Genomic DNA, 24,287 nt, shown 5'->3' on the forward strand with positions numbered 1-24,287 from the left:
AGTGCATCCCCAGTGACCCTTTATAATCTTTAATCCCTTTCTCCACTAGGTAGATGTATATTTTTCGAGGGCTCTATACCAATGAGCAGGGGCGTTGCTAGCCCCAAAGATCAGTGGCACGTGTCCTGGATCTATTCTGTGGTGCCCTGGATGTCCCCCAGGCAGAGTAGAGTCACCCCAGCACTCAGCATGGCACCAAACAGTACCCAGCATGCCCCACAGAGGCACCACAGCACCCAGCATGGCACTACGCAGCACCCAACATAGCACCATAGCACTCAACATGGCATTAGAGTACCCAGCGTGCCCCACAGAGACACCATAGCACCCAGCATGGCACCACAGCACACAGCAATGGGGAGTATGCTGGGTGCTATGGTGCCTTTTGGGTGCTGTGATGCCATGCTAGGTGCTGTGATGCCTTTATGGGGGCATGAAGGGAGCTGTGGTTCTTCTATGGGAGCGTGTTGTGACTGTGAGTTGTGGTCATTTATTTATGTGATCTGCTGCATTTTTGTTTTGTGTTAATGAGGAAGGTTCTTTATCTAACATTTTGCTGGGCAGGTCTACTTAGACCGCTGTTAAGTTCATGTAAATTTGGCTCCACCCATGGCCACACCCACATTTAGTGCATGGTCTCACTTGAGTGCCCAAAAGTGCCCCGGATCTCTTAGCTTCCTTGGAACGCCCCTGCCAATGAGACGATGTTGAAACAAATGTAGGCAGGTGCATAAATTTGGGCACCACAAAGAAGAAATGAAATCAATATTTAGTAGATCCTACTTTTGCAAAAATTACAGCCTCTAAACACTTCCTGTAGGTTCCAATGAGAGTCTGGATAGTGGTTGAAAGTATTTTGGACCATTCCTCTTTACAAAACATCTCTAGTTCATTCAGGTTTGATGGCTTCCGATCATGGACAGCTCTCTTTAACTCACACCACAGATTTTCAATTATATTCAGGTCTGGGGACTGAGATGGCCATTCCAGAACATTGTACTTGTTCCTCTGCATTAATGCCTTAGTGGATTTTCAGCAGTGTTTAGGGTCGTTGTATTGTTGAAAGATCCAGCCCCAGTGCAGCTTCAGCTTTGTCACTGATTCCTGGACATTGGTCTCCAGAATCTGCTGAAACTGATTGGAATCCATGCGTCCCTCAACTTGAACTTAGCCTGTGGTCTTCTATTTCCTCAATATGCTCCTAACAGTGGAAACAGACAGCTGAAATCTCTGAGACAGTGTAATAAACGATGGAGAGACAGTTGCGGTGAACAGCGCTACCACCGCAGCTGCCTTCAGCTCTCTGCCAAGCAATGTATCCAGGCCTCGGCGTCTAGCACGCCGAGGACGGGTCTGTCAGCCGCACATAGGGTCGCATTGTCGCGTGCGCGCGCACACAGACGGGACCTTTATGCAGGGAGGAGGCGCGTCAGAGGAGAAACTCGCCACTCCTCATTGGCTGATAGGAGGGGGCGTGCCGAAGGGGTCTCCTCTGCTTTATAAGCCTAGCTGAATCACTCGCAACTTGTCTGCTGTTGCGAATACTTTGTGTTAGCGCTCAGACCTTAGATAGTTCCAGTGTGCTTTGATTCGGGAGGAAACCGGGGATTTCACACAAGATAGGAATTGTTGATGGTTATTAAGGTATTTCATTACTGTGTTATTATCTGTGTATGACTCTGGCTCGTTCTGACTACTCTTCCGCTCAGTGATTCTGTACCTCTGCCTCTCCGATCTTGCTGCCGACTCTGCCTGTTATATCTTCCTGTCTCTGCCTTCCGATTATGTACTGCATCTGTCTGTCTGTTGCCAACTCGATTAGTCTGACCACTCTACTCTCACCAGAGGGCCCTTGACTCTGGTGAGGGGCGCTGTACTGTTAGTACCCACCAGCTCCTCTGGTGAGGTTTAGCCTAACCTATCAGTACTAATGTTGCACCAATCACTATACTTGCTATTAGCTATCTCATCAGCTGTCTGGTATATCAGTATTATTGGTGATTCTGCAAATCACCATATAATCAGGTATATATCTGTATTATAGGTGACACTGCAGATCATCTGATAATCAGAACTCTGTTCATGCTGACACATATCATTACAGACAGCTTTCTGTATCCTTCACCTAAACCAGGCATGGGCAAACTTGGCTCTCCAGCTGTTAAGGAACTACAAATTCCACAATGCATTTGCCTTTATGAGTCATGACTGTGTCTGTCAGACTCCTGCAATGCATTGTGGGACTTGTAGTTCCTCAACAGCTGGAGGGCCAAGTTTGCCCATGCCTGACCTAAACCATGATGGTGAACAATCTTTTTCTTTAGGTAATTTCAGTGTTGTATTGAGACCCCCATCTTGCTATTCTTCAGAGAAAATTAGAAGAGGAGGGAAACTTACAATTGACTCCCTTAAATACTTTCTCATAATTGGATTCACCTGTGTATGTAGGTCAGGGGTTACTGAGCTTACCAAGCCAGTTAGAGTTCCAATAATTCGTTCTAATTGTTTTGAAATCAATAAAATGACACCTGCCTTATTTTATTCAAACAATTATTGCGCCCTTTCTGTAAATCCAATAAACTTCATTTTACTTCTCAAATACTACTGTGTGTGTCTCTATATGGTAGATTTAACTGACATTTTTTATCGTAACAATCAACGATTTATACAGGAAAATCATGACAATTATCAAGGTTGCCCAAACTTTCGCATTCCACAAAAAAAACAAAACCCTGAGGATCCCTTATGAGGAGATGGGCTAGTTGAAAACCTGTCGGTTCTGTCAGATTTCTACTACCTACTGTAAGTGACAGCAACATGGGAGAAAAGTAATTTATGGCTCATTTTACTCTGGGAGAAACATACTTCTTATTTGTATGTGTTCACACGCATTTACATTTTTTGCGATAGTGCCCGTTTAAGCCAAGACAGATAAGCAGTGGTAAATCTTGAGATATATTCTGGGAATAAACCACTATGGGCTCGATTCACAAAGCGGTGATAACCCAGTTATCACGCTTAAAAGACTTTAGGCGTGATAACCTTTGCACCACTGAGTTATCACCGATTTTTGCTCTAACTCGCGCGAAGTTTCCGCGCGTACGCGCGTACATGCGCGCGCAAAGTCCCATAGGGCTTAATGGAAGCTTCACGCGAAGCGGGGACGCTGCGCGCGCAAAACTTTGCGCTCGGAAAATTCACGCGAGTTGCTTCTTATCATGCCTAAAGTGAGTTTAGGCGTGATAAGGGGCTTTTCACTGGCGTGCAAACACTTTGCACCGCTTTGTGAATCAAGCCCTATGTGTGATACTGTCAGTTTTATGTAATTTAAACATGCAGACGCATGAGACCTGACAGCCCGAGTTACTCAATGGGCTCCTTAACATCTAATGTGTTTTTGTGTCTGCGTTAAAATATGTGAGACCATGCTGCCCCCTGCTGGACAACATGCACATTTACGGATGCAGTGGCGTAGCAATATGGGTTGCAGAGGTTGCGACCGCATCGGGGGCCCTTGGACCAGAGGGGCCCCGTAGGGCCCTCCCTCATCCCCAGTATAAGCTCTCTATTGGTCACGTGTTGGTAATAATCACTTCTATAGATGCTTTGAATAGTATTAATCATTAACAAGCTGTTTTCCATGGCAGGTTTTGGTGCGCCGTATCAATTGTTATGTATAGAGTGCTTGGGGGGGGGAGCCCATAGCTCCTTAGCTATGCCACTGTACGGATCAGGGGCGTAACTAAGAGCCCCGGGCCCCCCTGCAGAAATTGTGAGCGGGGCCCCCCCACCCCCCGGGGCCCTCCTCCCCCTGGGGCCCGCTCGTGGCTGTTTTGAGGGGCTGGAGGGGTCACACCATGAGGGGAAAGCTATGGCCACACTCGGCGGGGAGGGGTGATGGTCCCACCACTCCCTCACCTCAGGCTTTCCCCTCTGTGCTCCCCTCCAGCTTCAATAGCTATACAAGTGCAGTGGAGCGGCGTGCAGCGGCAGGCAAATATACCTTCCGTGCGTCCGGACGCTTCTCGCTCTAGTGACTGACGTGACTTCCTGTTTTATACAGGAAGTCGCGTCAATCACTAGAGCAAGAAGTGTCCGCCCTGGAATGCACGGAAGGTATGTTTGCCTGCCGCTGCCCGCCGCTCCGCTGCACTTGTATAGCTATTGAAGCTGGAGGAGAGCACAGAGGGGAAAGCCCGAGGTGAGGGAGTGGTGGGACCATCACCCCTCCCCGCCGAGTGTGGCCATAGCTTTCCCCTCATGGTGCGACCCCTCCAGCCCCCCAAAACAGCCATGAGCGCCCCCCGCAGGCGCATGGGCTGCATCCCCTATTGTTACGCCCATGGAACGGATGTATTGTATTGTACGTGGCCACATGCCTCAGGTGTAGCAATGTACATGCTACACATCCGAAAATGCAAGTGTGATGTCCTGTGTATGAGGCCTGAGAACCAGCAGGAGGTTATCATTTGCTAAAAGGGTTTGAATGGGCAGATTTCTGCTTCCTTCCTGTCACATGACAGCGTCACAGAGAACAGGAAGTGAGGTGGAGGTATGTCAACAATAAAACCATTTTGTTTTACTTGGGTGGAAAACACAAAAAAGAATCTGTTATGTTCTTGTTGCTGCCCTTTTCTCTCAATTGAGATTTCCTTTGTTTCATTTCCAGAAAACAAAGCAACAAAACAGGAACTAAGCGAATCTCTGCAACAGGAACACAGACAGTATTAAAATCCCCACAGAGGTTTTAGCCAATAATTATTCCCCAAAATAAAGTTAGCTGGAGTTACACTCTAAGATTCAAGACAGGTGAAGGGTCAGACTCAGGGTTAGAGTCAAAATTTAATCAGGAAAAGGGATGAAGTTGGGTGCAGCCACTATATTGTTTGTGTGGGGAAACCTGACTGCCTGGGGGAAACCCACTCACACGGGGTGAACATATAAACTCCAACTACCGGTGTGAGGAGGAAGGACAGGTTGAAAGCCAAGGTGAGGCTAGTACGAGGTTTAACCACCCCTGGCGGTCTGATTCTTTCCAGATTTTAGGGTCTAAAAGCGGTGCAATTTTTTTGCAAGCTTTTACTCCCTAAAACCTGTATAAAAATCATACCGCAGAGAGTCCTGCAGCAGCCCCTCAACTTACTCACCTCCCTGGGATCAATCGTTGCAGATCTCCCTCCGTCCTCTGGGTGGCGCTGTAACCCTGCAGGGAGATTGCCGACATCAAACGGCAATCTCACCCGAGGGATGTAGAGAATCGGAGGACAGGAAGGAGAACGGCGTCCGGATCCCCCGGGAGGTGAGTGAAAACACCTGCTGTGCACTATGCTCTGCACTGTCTTGCCGGCGGTTAACATGAGTCACGCTTGCGATTACCGTTTCTGGCTTGTTTTTTCCAACCCGAGCTTGACTCATGATAACCGCCAAGGAGGTTAAACTACCTGCATACATACGAAGAATGGCGCCTGCAAGAATTGGGACTTGAACCATTGGGCGACAGTCCTTGGCTGACCTCTGTACAGACACATTCTGCTGCTATGGAGGGGAGAGGAGGACCAATGGTGTGACCTAGAGCAGCATGGAGTGGGGGGGGGGGGGGAGACGGATGAGACAATCTGCCAGCCACATATCCCGTCAATGTATCATGGGATTGGCCGCCGCACCCCAAGAACAATCTAAGGGCCCTTTTTCATGAGCAGTTGATAGCTAGTGAAAACACTGCCAAACGCACACAATTGCTTGCTGCTGCCTGGCAACTGCTTATACCAGGGCCAGATTTACCATTAGGCACTGCAGGCACGTGCCTACAAGCGCCTTATGGGGCAAAGGCGGCTTCCCAAATGTCCCTCTTCACTATTAAAATGCGGATCAATTACTCCCCCCGCCCACTTATGTCACGCTCCGGTGGCCGCCTCATGCTCTGCAGCTAGCCGCAAGCAGTAACAGCCAGGCTAGTGACTCTGTCACACTCTCTCATCCCACCTACCGTATTCCTTCTTGCCTACACGCAGCTCTGCAACTTGCAAGTCTTCAGCAGGAGCTGCATGCATAGGCATTGGGGTGGTGTGCAGCTCAGTCTCTGCTGCCTGGGAACGAGGGGAGAGAGATGTGTGAAAGCAGCAGCATGGGCAGTCCCCATCTGCAGCAAAATGATGTTGTAGGTCTATGGTGCTGGTCTGTGGGTTGACTTTGACTGTTCTCACCATTTGTTGCTTCTGTTTATCCGAGATTTTTCTTTCTCTTTCCTAACTGTGGAAACAGACAGCTGAAATCTCTGAGACACGTTCTGTACCCTTCCCATAAACCATGTTGGTGAACAATCTTCAGGTCATTTCAGTGTTCTCTTGAGACCCCCATGTTGCTATTCTTCTGAGAAAATTAAAAAAGGAGGGAAACTTACAATTGACCCCTTAAATAGTCTTTCTCATAATTGGATTCACCTGTGTATGTAGGTCAGGGGTTACTGAGCTTACCAAGCCAATTTGAGTTCCAATAATTCGTTCTAATGGTTTTGGAATCAATAAAATGACAACAGTGCCCAAATTTATGCACCTGCCTAATTTTATTTAAAGGACTCAGGAGGTGAAATACGAAAAAAAAAGTTAAATACCTGCATGAAATTTGAATGCACGGAGGATGCCATCCGCGCCCTCCGTGCCGTTCCGCCGGGTCCCCGCTGCTCAATGTCCCCCCAGGCCGGCTCCCGACCCCACAGCCCGGGTCGGGCTCTCCTGCCTCCACTAAGCTGTGGGGCTGTGGAGTCAGGAGCCGGCCTGGGGGGTACATTGAGCACAGCGGGGACCCGGCGGAACGGCACAGAGGGCGCGGATGGCGTCCTCCCTGCATTCAAATTTCATGCAGGTATTTAACTTTTTTTTTTGTATTTTGCCTCGTGAGTCCTTTAAACAATTATTGTAAACTTAATTTCATTTCTCAAATATCATTGGGTGTGTCTCCTATATGATACATTTAACTGACCATTTTTATCGTAACAACCAATGATTTTTTACCGGAAAATCTTGGAGATTAACAAGGTTGCTCAAATTTTCGCATCCCACTATAAACAAAACCCTGAGGATCCCTTATGAGATGGGCTGGTTGAAAACCTGTCAGTTTTGTCAGATTTCTATTACCTACTGTAAGTGACAGCAACATGGCCAAGACAGATACGCAGAGGTAATTCTTGAGATGTATTCTGGGAATAAACCACTATGTGTGATACTGTCGGTTTTATGTAATTCAAACATGCGGATACATGAGACCTGACAGCCCGAGTTACTCAATGGGCTCCTTCACATCTAAGGGCCTGAGCCCACTAACGCAGTTGAGCGCAGTTGTACACAGTTGTGTCCGCTTTTCAGCATCTGTAACACTGATGTGTTGCTGAAAAGTGGACACAACTGCACACAACTGTGTTGGTGGGCTCAGGCCTGAAGTGAGGAAAATTATTTCAAATAAACACATGACGTAGCTGCAAATGAATATTACATACTAAGCTCACAGTCAGTTCCTCTCAGAAGCTCACCATTTTCTTCTTACAACGATCCCAATATTTTGTCAGAACTGAAATATACCAGTTGCTGTCAGTCATATATCAGCAGCTGTCAGTTACAAATGAATGTGCAAGGTAATATCCATGTTTCCATATGGCTCAAGTGGGTGATATTACAGTGTGCTGACCAGGAAGCTGTTATGGGGTAATGGACATTTTTTAAAATGGAGGACGGAGAAATCCATTGATCACAGCGGACAAACAGGACGCAGGAGAGGAGAAAGAGATTGAGGAGTAAACTACACAGTAGGTAAGTATAACCTGTGTATGGTTATTTTGACATTTATAATGTGTTTTTGTGTCTGCGTTAAAATATCTGACACCATGCTGCCCCTGCTGGACAACATGCACATTTACAGATACAGTGGCGTAGCAATAGGCTAGGAGCTGCGTGCATAGGGATCGGGGGTGGAGCACAGCGCAGTCTCTGCAGCCTGGGAACGAGGGAAGAGAGATGTGTGAAAGTGGTAGCATGGTCAGTACTGACAGCGGTGTCCTCCGTGTTACACACTGCAGCCCATGTTGTCATAAAATAGATGACAGACAAGGGCCTCTGTGCTGTTATTAGCGTTGCTAGGCAACGCTGAAGGAAGTCGGTGCCGCATTGGGGAGAGTACCCGGCTTCCTGCTGTGGGAGGAACTCTGCTGAGGACGGGCTTGAGCCTGAGAGGGTGGGGCTAGAGCAGGCTCGCTCTCTGGATATGCAGGTAGCAAGGATTTGCAAAAATGAAGTTTTGGGGGTGGAGGTTGTTGCAGCTTCTGTGTAATATTGTGTGTGTTTGAGTGTAGGTGAGTCCCACCTACTTTCCCCCATCACATGGCAGTCAAGGAGATTGTGTGTGTGTGTGTGTGTGTGTGTGTGTGTGTGTGTGTGTGTGTGTGTGTGTGTGTGTGTGTGCGCGTGTGTGCCTGCGTGCGTGTGTGTGTGTGCCTGCGTGCGTGTGTGTGTGTGTGTGTGTGTATATCTGTGTGTGTGTGTATGCATGTGTATGCATGTGTGTGTGTGCGTGTGTGTGGTGTGTGTGTGTATGTGTATGTATCTGTGTGTGTGTGTGTATGTATGTGCGTATGTGTGTGTATGAGTGTGTGTGTGTGTGTATGAGTGTGTGTGTGTGTGCTTGTGTGTGTGTGCTTGCGTGTGTGTGTGTGTGTGCGCGTGTGTGTGTGTGTGTGTGTGTGTGTGTGTGCGTGTATGTATGTGCGGGCGTGTGTGTGTGTGCATGCGTGTGTGCACGCGTGTGTATGTGTGTGAGTGTTTGCCCCCCAACAGACACCACCCTGACCAAAAAGCGTCATCAGAGGCCCTTTGTTGCAGCCAAATTTCCCTCCTGGGCCCCTGAGCTGGCTGCTGACCCTCCCCCAATCATCCCCTAACTTAAAGAGGAACTGTAACGACAAAACGGCCCCTGGGGGGTACTCACCTCGGGTGGGGGAAGCCTCCGGATCCTAATGAGGCTTCCCACGCCGTCCTCCATCCGTCAGGGGTCTCGCTGCAGCCCTCTGTGCAGCGGTGACGTAATATTTACCTTCCTGGCTCCTGCGCAGGCGCTCTGACGGCTGTCGGCGCCGAAGTAGGAGGAAATACCCGATCGCCGTCGGGTCTGCTCTACTGCGCAGGCGCAAGTTTCTGGCGCCTGCGCAGTAGAGCTGACCCGACGGAGATCGGGTATTTCCGTCTATTTCCGTGCTGAAAGTCGCCACAGCGCCCCCGCTGGAGCCAGCAAAGGTAAATATTGAACTGACAGTCGGCGCAGTCGCCGGCTGTTCGGAGGGCTGCGGCGAGACCCCCTGGGACAGAGGACGGCGTGGGAAGCCTCATTAGGATCCGGAGGCTTCCCCCACCCGAGGTGAGTACCCCCCAGGGGATCTTTTTAATGTTACAGAGTCTCTTTAACAGACTCTGCAGTGTCCCTGGGGAGCAACAGTTCACATGGGAGAGGAACAACTTGGGGGCCCCTACAGGCTCTGGGGCCCTGGGGCAACTGCCCCTTTTTTCCTAGCCCTGCCTGGCTCCGATCGTCCTGTTCCAGCCGGCGACTACTTCCGGGTTCAGCGACAGCCGCCGACAGGCTGGGAACGCGAGTGATTCTCCGCGTTCCCAGCCGCTATATCACCCTCTATGCTGCTATAGCGTATATATGAGTATATAGTTTTATCAGGGCTGATAACAAGCAAGCTGAGCAGTGCAGAATGAAACAGAGAGCAGGGTAGGTGTTTTCTCTAATGTTCCTACTGATATATACTGTATGGTAAAATACATGAGGGTGTTTCGTCTCTGGTTCCCTTTAAGCAGTAATGTAATGCTAATCAATAACCTCTACTGGCTGTAAGGATCACATGAGCTTGGCTTTTGATGGTCTTTGCATTCCCTAATTGTCCACTTGTCACAGTGGATCCTCTCATACTTATCAGCAATGTATTTTGAGGAAAATGATCCTCTATACTGAAGGGCATATATTACTCCTATTATTACAGGGGGAGTGATGTGGATTTGGTAATGTAAATCCGGTATAAAGGGGTACAAGGATGGATGGGCGGTGCTGCTCTGTAGTGGCCTCTCACTGAGGTTATATAAACATCTCTATAGACGGGAACAGGGAGGGGAAAAGGCAAATAGGGGAGAGCGCACTCCATTTCAATATGACATAATAAAATGGCCTCTCCGTGGAGTGTTCTCACCTCTAAGAGTGGCTGACTCGCCCGTATGGGTTGGTCAGTGATATGGCTTTCATCCCTCTAACAGCCGGGAAGGCAGGCTGTGGATGTAATCTTCCTCCGCAGAGTCCCTCCTTAGGTCCACAGGATACTCCGTGATCTGCACAAGTAGCTCCGTGCTGGTCCTCCTGGATAGGATGGCCGGGCTGGATTATACTTGTAGTCCTCCCAATGTGAGGGGGGATTAATGTAAGGTGTGCGGAGGAGGTCTGCTATTAACACTGTAAGATTGGCAGCAATTTAAATATTCCCCTTGAAATTAAATAGGTGAATTTTGATTGGCTGTTGTAGGCTCCACCCACTTTCTTGAATATTATACCCAGTCACCCAGTGACCAACTGTGCAAAGTTTGAGAACCCTGCCATTAGCAGTGTAAGAATGGCTGCAGTTTATATTTTCCCAGGAAAAGTTTTCTCGTTGCTCTGCCCACTTTTTTGTAATCTTGACACACAGTCACTCAATGACCAAGTTTCTGAGCTTTCAGGTTCCTGGCATCAAAAATGTGTGAATGAATTTAGTTTATCCAGCAAAGAAATCTAATTGGCTGTTTGTGGCTCCACCCCCTTTTCTGGATTTTAACCTCAGTCACCCACTGACCGACTGTACCAGGTCTGAGGCCTCTGCTATTAACAATGTAAGAATGGCAACAATTTAAATATTCCCCTTGAAAATGTCAGAATTTTAAGAACCCTGTCATTAACAGTGTAAGGCTGCAGTGTACATTTTCCCAGTAAAAAATTTGGGATTTTGACTCCGTCGACTTTTTGTAACCTTGACACACAGTCACTTAATTACCAAGTTTGTGAGCTTCCGAATTGCTGGCATCAAAAATGTGTGAATGGAAGCAGTTTATTGAGCAAAAAAAATCTGATTGGCTATTTGTGGCTCCCCCCTCTTTTAGTGAATTTGAACCCCAGTCTCCCCCCAGCCCCCCCCCCCCCCCCCAATCAACCCCAATGACTGACGTTTTTGAGGTTTGAGGCCTCCGCTATTAGCAGTGTAAGAATTGCACCAGTTTAAATATTTCCCTTGAAAATCAATAGGTGAATGTTGATTGGTGACCAAGTGTGACAAGTTTAAGACCTCTGCGACTAACAGCCTAAGAATGGCTGCAGTTTACATTTTCTCATTGAAAATGAATTGCTCAAATTGATTGGCTGTTTTATGTTCCGCCCGCTTTCCAAGAATTTTTGACCTCAGTCACTAAGTGACCAAGTGTGCCATGTGGTTGGCTGTTTGTGGTTCTGCCCAGGTGTGTAGGGGGTACGCGAGACCCCCAGAGCATATCCTCCCAGGCAGCAAGAAATCTGCATACAAAGTCTTGTTGAAAGCAGAAAACATACGTGCACGCATGCACTCTATTATATATATAGATATCTATATTTATATACTGTAGTATATAAATTAACATCTCACTTTTCAACGTATTGATGTTTTTTCCCCTACTAGTATCTTTTGGCAAACTTCCTAGCCTGCCTAGCAATTGCAATTTTTTGGCGATTGCGTTTTTGCACTTCTCATTCTAGTGAATGAGAATCACAAGACAATCGCCGGGGAAAATGCTACATTCAGCAGGTTTGGGATCGTCAGAAATTGCAAACGTGCCGTAATCAGAGCAATGTGAGTAATCCTATAGGATTATTCCTGCTAGTCACCAACAAATCACCAAAGCGCAAATCGCAGGCAAAAAGTGCCCGAGGGTGGCCTCAGCCTTCAGCCTTTTTGTCTGTCTACAACTATACATATTCATGGTTTGCGCTCTTGGACTCTTCAATCTGTCTATGCACAACACAATGCAGACCCCCCTTCAGGGTATAACTCACCAGATCCTCTGGTCTGACCGACCACATCACGCCCCCGGGGTTTATGCCCCCCCCCCCCAAGTCACCTCTCTGGCAAGCTGCTTTATTTCTCCATATATCCTCGTTTTCCCAGTTCAGATCACCACCATGTACATCCACATGTGAATTAAAAAGAAGGAAGGGAAAGGGGGAAACCGCTTCCAATTGTGCAGATCGTTTATTATAAAATTAAAAAAGTCTTCAATTAAAACTTTACAGCAAGTTTGGCAAGCGTCTCATAAGCTTACAAAAAAGGTACAGGTAGGCCCAGTTCCCGAGTGGCCGCTCTATAACCATCTGCTGCCTTAATCCCTGCTGTCAGCCAAAACGTTAAACCAGCAAGGTATGCTAGCACGCTGACATGTTGGACGCAGCTCATTCACTCCTACACTTCTCCACCAGTGACGTCACTCTGCTGGCTCTGCCCTATGCATTTCATTGCATAGCATATCATCAGGGGCTATGTCTACAACTATACACTTTCCAAATAAAAGTTGGTTCTTAATTTTCAGAAAGTGCTGGATCCCTTCTATAACATTAGTACTCCATTCCTCTTTGGACAAAGAGATGAAGGACCACAAGCGTGTCTGCTACTTCTTGTTGGTGGGGGCTGCCCTTCCGTTTGTTGTTGCTAAATTTTACCTTATGTACGTTAATTTACAATCTCAGAACATTAATACATACAGACAAACTGACATTTTTTTTTTATTATAAATATGATGTATGATGATGCTGATGTTGTTGTCCAAGTGAGTAGACGGCTGATGTTGTTGGAAGCTGGCAGGTCTTCCACACAACTCACCACCCCTCACTGGCAAACGAGAACGACTTAAAGAGCTGTTGCTGCTCAGCTCGCAATCTGGGCTTCCTCTTTGCCTCAGAATAGGTGATCTCAAACACAGTCAGTGTGTCTCTCGGTTTTTCCTGTGGTGGTTCCACATGGAATGGGGGCCGTGCCTCTCCGGACTCCACGTCCTTCCAGTCTATCTGGATGAAGAGCGGCTCTTCCCTCAGGTTTTTCACCAGTTTTTCACGCCTTATCTGGCTCTTGCACAGTAGCTTCTTCAAGAAGTCTTTCAGCATGATGTCCATCTCCGCTGTATAGTCTGGAGATGTGCAGCAAATGGAGGATCTGAGGTCAAAATCAAACCTATCCTCCTCATCCTTCAGGAATGGGTACCTGAAGGACGCCATGATAAAGAGTACGATTCCCATAGAGAAGTAATCTACTGTGTGGTTGTAGTCCATCTCTAGGAACACCTCCGGGGCCATATAGAACAAGGTCCCCTTACATCCTTTAGTCATGGCATTTCCAAAGACATTTTGTGCTGCCAGACCGAAGTCAGCGATCTTTATATTCCCGACTCCGTCCAGAAGGATGTTTTCCGGCTTGATGTCTCGGTGGATTATACCCTTGGAGTGGATGTACTCCAGGCCGATGACCATCTGTGCAGCAAATAGTCTGATGGAAGAGAAATAAAATCATTATTAGCATCACATGTTCAATACACAAATAAAGCAGAAAGATGTATCCATGGGGCTAGGTGCACACATAGCAGAAATGCTACCATTGCAAACCGCTGCGTTTTATGCACCAATGTTACTCCATGGGCAGCATAAAAAAGGCATGGGTGTGTGTTTGTACTTTAGCGTTTTTATAATCGCTAGTTTTGTTGCATATAATGCATGAACGCATCAAAAAAGCACATAATGAAAGTCAATGGAAACGCAATATATTAAAGGACAACTGAAGTGAGAGGGATATGGAGGCTGCCATATTTATTTCCATCTAAGCAATGCCAGTTGCCACGCCCTCCTGCTGATCCTCTGCCTCTAATACTATTAGCCATAGCCCCTGAACAAGCATGCAGCAGATCAGGTGTTTCTGACATTAATGTCAGATCTGACAACACTAGCTGCATGCTTGTTTCTGGTGTTATTCAGATACTACTGCAGAGAAATAGACCAGCAGGGCTGCCAGGCAACTGGTATTGATTAAAAGGAAATAAATATGGCAGCCTCTGTATGTATACCTCTTACTTCAGTTCCCCTTTAAGTTTTGTATGCGTTTTTGATGCGTTTTTTTTTTTTTAAATAAAGATATCTGATTATTTCCGCTTCCTGTTGTCTTCCTAGTGATTTGCATAAATGTAAATATTAAAACCTATAAAAAACGCATACAAATCTCACATGCGTTTTGTATATGCAAACGTATTAAAACCGCACACAAAACGGTTAAAAAACGCAAACGCAGCAAAAACACACAAAAAATGCACACAACTTAAAATGAAAACATGGCATAAAATGCAGCCTTTTCACGTTATGTTATGTGTGCACCCAGCCTGACTCATTCTAAAGATCTAATACAAATTTCAGTGTGTAAAATGACTTCCTCACATTGATGTGATGTAAATAAAGCATTTTACCAGAACCTTTTCTAATAAGGGTAATTTACAAGATGGAATAGTTGTAACAGGGGGACTAGCAGATAACCCCCTCCCCCCCTCCCCCCCCCCACACACACTAGTATGCAGAGCAGTGCAGGAAGAAGTGTATGCTCCCTGCTTGCAGCACCATGTTGCTCTGATATCCTCCCCACAGTGGGTGGGCTCTGTGTGCTGCACACCTCCACATGGCTACTGGCTCCTCTTACATGTCATGTGACAGGTATGCAGCATCATGCACAGCTGATGTAAGGAGGGCAGCTGAGTGGCACAAGAACAGGTAACATACTCTGCTCCCTGCGCTGCTCTGCATATTGGGGATGGGGAGGTGGGACCCCCAGGTCACAGGGGTTACAGGCAGGGCTGGATTTACCATAAAGCACTGTAGGCACGTGCCTACAGGCGCCTGATGATAGAAAGGCTGCTCTAGCCGCCTCCCTCTCTCCTTCCCTATGCAACTTAATATTGAGGGTACTTCTGGCTACCTAATACTAAGGGGCACCTGTAGCTACCCATGGCGGGCAAGGGAAGTAAGGGAGAATTGACAGCTGGGACAGCCAGCACACTTGTGGTGTGGTTCGGCAGTGATTTGTAGGCTCAAGGAGGGCGGAGTCTAGGATGCCAAGACATTTGTGACTATAAGCTCCTGTGACACAAATCCGGGCCTGGTTACAGGGGCTTGAGGGGCAGTTGTTAGCTTTATAAAACAGCAGAGTCATCTCATGGCTCCCAACTGTCCCTCTTTGGGAGCCCTGCCCTTCTGTCTCTCTTTCCTCCTCACGTGTCCCTCTTTCAGGACTTTGTCCCTCTTTCTATATAAATATGGGTATTTCTCTACTGAAAAAAATGTGTGTTTGATTGACTCTAAACTGTATTCTCATCCTTTAAATTGATGTATATCTAGTTTTCAAGTGTTAATATGAAGAAAAATGAACCAGGATTGAAAGGACCAGTGTCGTTTGAGTTATAAAACATATTTGTCTTATAAAATCTTTATGGTATGTGTGGCTAGGGGTGTGCCGGGGTGTGATCAGGGGTGTGGCAGGGGCGTGGCTTAAGTGTCCCTCTTTCTCATCTCAAAAAGTTCGGAGGTATGTAATCTTACCTTAGGGTTGTAATGTCAAAGGGAACATCAGCATCATCTATAAGTTTACACAGGTCTCCCCCGCTCAGGTACTCCATGGCAAAGTAGAGGTAATCCTCCGACTGGAATGTACCATAGAGCTGGGTGATGAAGGGACCCTTCTTAAGGGTCTTCAAGGCCTGACTCTCCCTAAAGATGACCTCGGGGTCTTTCTTCAGGAATGCTCTTTTCCTGACCATCTTGATGGCCAGCTGTTGGTCACTGGCTCGATGGGAAGCAAGGTAAACCTGGAAGAGACAGAGGAGAATATTTAGTATTCGATAGTTAAGATGGACCAATAACAAACACAGAATATTTATATCATGCTTTTCTCCTGGAGGACTCAAAGCGGCAGAGCTGCAGCCACTAGGACGCGCTCTATAGGCAGTAGCAATGTTAGGGAGACTTGACTAAGGTCTCCTACTGAATATGTGCAGCTTACTGAACAGGCAGCGCCGAGATTCGAACCCTGGTCTCCTGTGTCAGAAGCAGAGCCCTTAAAGAGAATCTGTACTCTAAAATTCTTACAATAAAAAGCATACCATTCTATTCATTATGTTCTCCTGGGCCCCTCTGTGCTGTTTCTGCCACTCCCTGCAATCCTGGCTTGTAATTGCCAGTTTTAGGCAGTGTTTACAAACAAAAGACATGGCTGCTAACAGCATGTTATAGGCTCAGAGGAGCTCAGTCTGTGACTCACACGGAGCCTGCAGGGGGCGTGAAGAGGGTGTGTATAGCTTCTGCCTATAACAGCAGAGCAGCACATTCCTGCCTGAGCCCGGCAAAGCCGTCAAAGGAAAGAAGATTAGATTATATAACAGAGATAATACAGCCACTGTGCAACTAGGAAAGGCTGCAGTAAGACAAACCACATTAGAACAGGTATAGGAACTTATAGGATAGAAGAAATAAGGCTGAACATTTTGTTACAGAGTCTCTTTAACCATTACCAAAGATGCTCAAATTCGAATTCAGGTGAATTCCGGATAGTTACTAATCGGATTTCACCCAGTGACCTGTGTGGGCTGGGCAGGGGGGTCAAGCTTACCTATCTGATGTCTTCTTAGGTCCGTTCCTCGGCGCCTCACACGATGCGTTCCACACGGCGGTCATGTGATTACAAACACTTCCTCCTTCGGGTTGAAGGAGGAAGTGTTTATACTCACGTGACGAGTGTGGAACACATCGTGGGAGGCGCAGAGGGATGGACCGAAGAAGATAGGTAAGCTTGACACCCCCCCCCCCCCCCCCGTTCAGCCTGCACAGGTAACTGGGTGAAATCCGCATAGCAACTATCCGGGTCTCACCCGAATTCGGATTTGAGCATCTCTGACCATTACACTATCCAGCCACTACAATGCAAAAATGCTGCAGGCCAGAGTTGCTAAGGAAAGAAGATTAGATTATATAACAGAGATAATACAGCCACTGTGCAACTAGGAAAGGCTGCAGTAAGACAAAATACATTAGAACAGGTATAGGAACTTATAGGATAGAAGAAATAAGACTGAAAATTTTGTTACAGAGGCTCTTTAACCATTACCAAAGATGCTCAAATTCGAATTCGGGTGAAACCCGGATAGTTACTATTCGGATTTCACCCAGTGACCTGTGTGGGCTGGGCAGGGGGGTCAAGCTTACCTATCTGACGTCTTCTTAGGTCCGTTCCTTGGCGCCTCACACGATGCGTTCCACGCGGCGGTCATGTGATTACAAACACTTCTTCCTTCGGGTTGAAGGAGGAAGTGTTTATACTCACGTGACGAGTGTGGAACGCATCGTGGGAGGTGCTGAGGGATGGACCGAAGAAGATGTCAGATAGGTAAGCTTGACCCCCCCCCCCCCCCTTTAGCCTGCACAGGTAACTGGGTGAAATCCGCATAGCAACTATCCTGGTCTCACCCGAATTCGGATTTGAGCATTTCTGACCATTACACTATCCAGCCACTGCAATACAACAATGCTGCAGGCCAGAGTTGCTACCTGTCTATATCTAGTTCCACTGAGACCAATAAAGATGGCTATCTAAAGCCATATCTGGTCTGACCCCGCCCCTAGGGAAATCTGTCTAATTACTTACCTTGCCAAATGCCCCATGTCCGAGAAATTGATGGAACTTGAAGCTGTCCACAGTCAGTGGCGTCCTGATGGTCTGGATTCCACTCGGGCCTTGGAAGAGAAAGAAAAATCACATTAATATCATCATCTACTGAGATTTGCTATAAACCAAAGCGTATACATAATCAAAGCCTATACATGGTTGTAAAGGTAGCCCTACACCGGCAGATGTCTCGCTGAGATTAATAGGTAGTGAGAGATCTGCTTGTGCTCATCCACATCTTTCCTGCCGGGACCTTCTCACACTTATCTCTACTCCTCTATATGTCAGCCAGCATTCTCCCGCATGTGGACTCTGTGAAATAGTGATGAACCTTCTACCCTAGAATTTCCCCCAAAGGAGAGATCATGGAGAAATGTGATGGGCTGGTCATGTGATCACAGTGCAGGAACCTTTTGATTAGCTGGTCAGGATCCTTTTGATCCTGTATCACTTTTTATTATGCAAAAGAAACAGAAGTGAGATGTGATCAATGTGGCTGTGACTTGCCAATCAAAAGTCCTACAAATCTATCATATCATCAGAGCATCCACATATTGTCTATGATCTCTCCTGTAGGAAAAAGAAAGACATAGGATAAATTTGACCAATCAAATTGCATGATTGATCAAATCAGATTGGACCAATCAAATTGCAGTTGTTTCAAGGAAATAACACTCTTTACTGAGCACAGGGGCGGTGTTTCTAGAGCGGTGAACTAGGCAATTGCTCATGCTCAGGGCCCTAGAGCAGGCAAACGCTCCCCTCCAGGTCTATCACCAAGATAATAGTGCCCGCTCCCTCGGGGTCCTGTATTGATGCAGTACTTACAGTGGAGCACACTTACCTTTCCAGCTGACACGCCCCCTTCCTATGTTCTACCATCTCCATCCCTGAACACTGGCGCCTGTCCTATGTGACCCGGCAGCATGTACATACCCACATAGCATGCTGCCAGGTCAGAGAGAACAGCCTCCAGTGTTAGGGGATGGTGACAAAAGGACACAGGAGGATGCCTGGCTACTGGAAAGGTGAGTGCAATGCTGCCATTCTGCATCAATACAGGGCACAGGATGACCAATATTAGCTTGGAGGGGTTACCTTGGAAGGGGCATTCAGCTGGCTCAGGGCCCTGGGGGACAACACTATCTGGGATGTGGGGAGCAAAGGGAACAACTATAGCTGCATTGGAAAGTGTAGAAACATAATGTAATGCGCCTTGATAATAGCAACGACTCAGCACTCATTAATGGTGTGCCTGCTGTACACTCATTGCTATAGATTCCTCAGTATTAACCTCCCTTTTGGATAAGCCCGACACAGTGTCGGGCTAGCCACCACAGGGGATCGCATGGCCCCGGGAGAGTTTTTTTCAATGAAATTTGTTACATAGTCTTCAGCTAGCACTTGGCTAGCTACCTGTGCCCCCCAAGTGCCTCCGCTCTCCCCCCCGATCCCCGCCGCAATACATACCCCCCAGGGATCCCGCGATGGCGCAGCCTCCCGATCAGCTCCAGGCTTTGCTATGGGGAGGATCGGGACTGCGCATGACGTCATACTCGTCATGTCCGATCTCTGCCATAGCGACGACTGAAGCTAATTGGGAAGCTCCGCGGCTGGGTGAGTGTTGCCGGCGGCGATCGGGGGTAGCAGATAGGTGCCGGGAGACTTGGGGGACACAGGTAGCTAGCCTAGTGCTAGCTACGAAGTTTAGAGCAAGATTTATTCCAAAAATCCCTCCCGCGGACGCAGCCTCATAAACTGCGTTCCGCTAGGAAAGTTAACCTATATATTTGAGATGCATAATAACCAATAATGATGTAGTACTTACCAGCTTCTTCCTCCTCCACATCCACATGAGGTGAAGCATCAGACAGCTGATTTCCTGGCGCTGGAGTCCCAGCTACTTCCTCCACCACATAACCAGAAACATCAGCTTCTTCATTCTCCTCCACCAGATGCACACGAGGTGAAGCATCCGACAACTGGTATCCTGGCGCTGGATCCCCAGCTACTACCTCCACCACATGACCAGAATCACCTGTGAACACAAAGATAAAAAAATGATTAGCCTAACATTCAGCAAAATGCAACTTTTATTATTATGTTTTGATTTTTTAAAGCGCCTATATATTACGCCGCACTGGACAATAAGTATATATAATGATACAAGAATGACAGATGTAAAAAGGTTATACAACATACAACAAAGTTATTCAAACAAACGCTGCAAGATACATGATCATGCGATTATGGGCTATAGTTAGGTATGCTCAGTAATACAGGTACAAGCTTTCACACACCGCCTAGTGTGAACCCAGCCTGCATCCTCTGACACTTCCACCTTTACAGCAGCAGTGTGCCCCTGCACACTCCGGGATAATTTACTTTTTGTGAAATTGATTGAACCAATCAGATTGGATCAATCACATTGGTCTAAAGGTGCCCATTAACGCTACAATTTTTTCATCAGATGCGATCTTTTGACGCACTTTTATGACCACAAGTAATCGGAAGTTAATTATCGATTGTTCAATAAGGGCATTTTCTCTCTTCAGATACTATCATAAAATCCAACTTTCAGATCGATTACATATTCTGTAATTGACCAAACAATCGTTTCACATCAATTTTCCCCCCAGACTATAGTTTTCTGTACATTTTGATCAGAAAAAGTGTGTCGAAAGAAAGATCGTATCCGACAGGGGCAGACCACGCGGCCGCTTGGGGCCTCAAGGTCTTAGGGGCCTTGGTGGCTCCGTGACGTCGGCGTGACGTCACTGTTTTCCCGCAGCCCCGCGGGGCTGGCAGAGCAGAGCAGGGCTGCGGGAAGATGGCCGCCGCCGAAGCCCTGCTCTGGAGACTATTTATGTCTCCAGTACAGGGCTTCGGGTGGCCATCTTCCCGTAGCCCTGCATTCAATCAGCGCGGAAGATTGGAGGAGGGAGGGAGCTCCGTGGGAACTGCGCGCCTGAGGAGCCGGCCAGGAGAGGAGACGGGGAGAGAAGACTTCTGCCAGTGCCAGGTGAGTAAATTCTTTTCTTTTTGCAGCCCTAATTGCCTTTATCTGCTGAAAATGTGCCCTAATTGCGTTTATCTGCTGAAAATGTGCCGTAATTGCGTTTGATATCTGCTGAAAATGTGCCCTAATTGCGTTTATCTGCTGAAAATGTGCCCTAATTGCGTTTGATATCTGCTGAAAATGTGCCCTAACGCGTGCAGTGTGAACGGGGCCTAATTGCGTTTGATATCTGGTGAAAATGTGCCCTAATTGCGTTTGATTTCTGCTGAACTGTGCCCTAATTGCGTTTGATTTCTGCCGAACTGTGCCCTAATTGCGTTTGATTTCTGCTGAACTGTGCCCTAATTGCGTTTGATTTCTGCTGAACTGTGCCCTAATTGCGTTTGATTTCTGTTGGAAATGTGCCCTAATTGCGTTTGATTTCTGCTGAAAATGTGCCCTAATTGCGTTTGATTTCTGCTGAAAATGTGCCCTAATTGCGTTTGGTTTCTGCTGTAAATGTGCCCTAATTGCGTTTGATTTCTGCTGAAAATGTGCCCAAATTGCGTTTGGTTTCTGCTGAAATGTGGCCCAAATTGCGTTTGGTTTCTGCTGAAACATGGCCCAAATTCTGTTTGTTTTTGGTTGAAATGTTGCACAAATTGCGTTTGTTTTCTGCTGAAATGTTGCACAAATTGCGTTTTTATTTTCTGGTGTCTGAGGTAATTGTTGCTGCTTTTATTATTGAATTGTCATAGTTGGCTATATTTGCTGCGCTACGGTTAGGCTCCGCCCATACAATGTCATGACCAAGCCCATCCCTGCAAACAGCCCCGCCCCAATCTGCCCTCCCGCTCCACCCACATGACATGGTCACGCCCACTTATGCGGGATAGCCACACCATTTTCACTGATGTCAGGGAAGCAGGATAGGGCCACTTACTACAGTCCGCTTGGGGCCACAAAAACCTTAGCTGCACCCTTGGTATCCGATAAAAAAAATTGTACCGTTAACGGGCACCTTAAGATTAGACTAATTACATTCCATGATTGGACCAATCAGATTGGGCCAATCGGATTGCATGGTTTGACCAGTCAGATTGGATCAATCACATTGCAAGATTAGACCAATCAATTTAAACCAATCACATTGCATGGTTGCACCAATAAGATCGAGCCTATCAGATTGCCCTGTTGGACCAATCAGATTGCACAATTGGTCCAATCAGATCAGACCAATCACATTGCACAATTGGGCCAATCAGAATGGACCAGTCACCTCAATTGTGGCCATTAATGATCCAATCTTTTTTTCGGCAATTTGATTGGTACAATCTCATTTCGTCCAGTTGTGACCAAGTAACCCTGTGACCAACTGTTCCAAGTTTGAGGACCCTACCATTAGCATTCTAAGAATGGCTTCAGTTTAAATTTCCTATTTTAAATGAATAGCTAAAATTTGGTAGCAGCATAACGGGAGGAGGCGGCCTCATCAGAATCATAAACAAAATATTTGTTTATCTATTTGTTCACATATAACATAAAATCTGATGGAAAGTGCCATCTGCTTCCACCACGCCCCTCTGGTGATGTCATAATAGCAGCCTGTGCATGTGCAGGTGCAGGTGCTGAGCTTCCCTGACATCACAAGAGGTATGCAGGCTGCTATTATAACATCACTTTCCTGACATCACCAGAGGGGCCTGGTGGGAGCAGATGGGACCTTCCGGCACTTTCCATTCCCAAAAAATTGCATAAAATGCATATCAAAACACAAACAAAATGCACAAAAATGCACTTGTGACTCATATGTGTGAAATACAAATGCAGTAAAACGCAACCAAATACAAGTGTGAAACGCTTCTGCGAGCCGCAAATGCACTGAAAATGCACTTCATTATGACAAAAAATGCAGAAACACATTTGCAGCAAAACGCAACCTTTCACGCAACGCCTAGTGCGTTCCCAGCCTGCATCTTCTGACACTTTCGCCTTTACAGCCGGAGTGTGCCCCTGCTAACTCTGGGATGATTTCATTTTTTGTGAAATCGATTGAACCAACCAGATTGGACCAATCACATAGCATGATTAAATCAATCTGATTGGACCAATCACATTGATCGAAAGGTGCCCATTAATGGAAAAATGTTTTCATCAGATCTTTTGACGCTCTTTTATGACCACAAGTTATCAGAAGTTAATCATCGATTGTTCATTAAGGGTATTTTCTCTCTTCAGATGTGATCATAAAATCCAACTTTCAGATCGATTACATTTTCTGGTCCAATCAACCAAAGAATGGTTTCACATCAATTTTTGCCACACACTGTGCAATTTTCTGAACATTGTGATCATAAAAAGTGTGTTGGAAAAGCGCATCTGTGGATAAAATAGAGACCTTAAGATTATACTAATCACACTGCATGATTGTTCTAATCAGATTGGACCAATCGGACTGCATGATATAACCAGTCAGATTGGACCAATCACATTGCAAGGTTAGACCAATTAATTTAAACCAATCACATTGCATGATTGCACTAATCAGAATCAATTAAATTGCACTGTTGGACCAATCAGATTGCACAATTAGTCCAATCAGATCAGACCAATCACATTGCACAATTGGACCAATCAGACTGGACTAGGCAATTTGATTGGTGCAATCTGATTTTGTCCAGTTGTGATCTCAGTCACCCTATGACCGATTGTGTCGTATGAGGACCCTACCATTAGCAGTCTAAGAATGGCTTCAGTTTAAAATTTCCTATTTAAATTGAAAGGCTTAAATTTGGTGAACTGTTTTAAGCTCCTCCCACTTTTTCTAAATTTTAACCCCAGTCACCCACTGACTGACTGTGTCAAGTTTGGGGAGTCTGGCTTCAATACTGTGAGAAAGACAGCTTATTACATTTTCTCATTAAAGTAATTGAGAAAAATTTTAAAATCATCACTCATTATTGGACGGCCTGCTGTTCACTCATTGCTATAGATTCCTCAATATTAACCTATATATTTGGGATGTGTAATAACATATAATGATGTAGTACTTACCAGCTTCTTCCGCTTCCACCACATAAGGTGAAATAACCGATATCTGATATTCCGGCGCTGGGTTCCCAGCTACTCCCTCCTCCACATGACCGAAATCATCCGATATCAGATATTCCTGTGCTCCTGAAGAACGCCCGGTAGAAGGGGCAGGTCTACAGCAGCGGAAAAGTCTGCCCAAGAAAGCCCTGATGGAACGCACAGCTGCGTGGGCTCTGCTCCTCCTAGCCGGTGGTGTGGGCCCTGGGGTAGCAGTCGCAGGCTGTGCTGAAGGCTGCTGAACCTCAAGCCTGAGGTTCAGTTTGCGTCGCCTTTTACAGCAGCGCAACATAATTCACTAATGAGAATCTCACTAATGAGTAAATCGCTCGAGAGCAAAAGCAATTGTCTTCACTTGAGCAAATGGAGACAAAAGTGAGCCTCTGAGTGCTCAACACCTGTTTATATACACAGGCTACCATT

The 24,287-nt window shown here is 46.6% G+C and overlaps 1 protein-coding gene across 1 annotated transcript; it reads right to left on the reverse strand.

The window, feature by feature from the left end:
* Positions 1-12,906: 12,906 nt before the first annotated feature.
* On the reverse strand, positions 12,907-19,810 carry LOC137547471 (protein kinase C theta type-like). Its single transcript, XM_068271069.1, has 4 exons — positions 19,605-19,810; positions 17,756-17,844; positions 15,658-15,923; positions 12,907-13,570 (listed from the first exon to the last, which is right to left on the reverse strand). The coding sequence occupies exons 3-4, from the start codon at positions 15,873-15,875 to the stop codon at positions 12,907-12,909; spliced, it is 882 nt and encodes a 293-aa protein (XP_068127170.1). The 5' UTR covers positions 15,876-15,923; positions 17,756-17,844; positions 19,605-19,810.
* Between the last annotated feature and the right edge of the window lie 4,477 nt (positions 19,811-24,287).

This window comes from Hyperolius riggenbachi, chromosome 2 (assembly GCF_040937935.1).
Source record: "Hyperolius riggenbachi isolate aHypRig1 chromosome 2, aHypRig1.pri, whole genome shotgun sequence".
In the NCBI taxonomy this organism is placed as follows: Eukaryota; Metazoa; Chordata; class Amphibia; order Anura; family Hyperoliidae; genus Hyperolius; species Hyperolius riggenbachi.

Bases quoted from the DNA above. Each gene is read 5' to 3' on its own strand.
- LOC137547471 (XM_068271069.1), bottom strand. From the start codon at position 15,875: ATGGTCAGGAAAAGAGCATTCCTGAAGAAAGACCCCGAGGTCATCTTT. The intron at 13,571-15,657 runs GTAAGATTACAT...CTCTTCCATCAG, and splicing joins TTTGACATTACAACCCTAAG to ACTATTTGCTGCACAGATGG.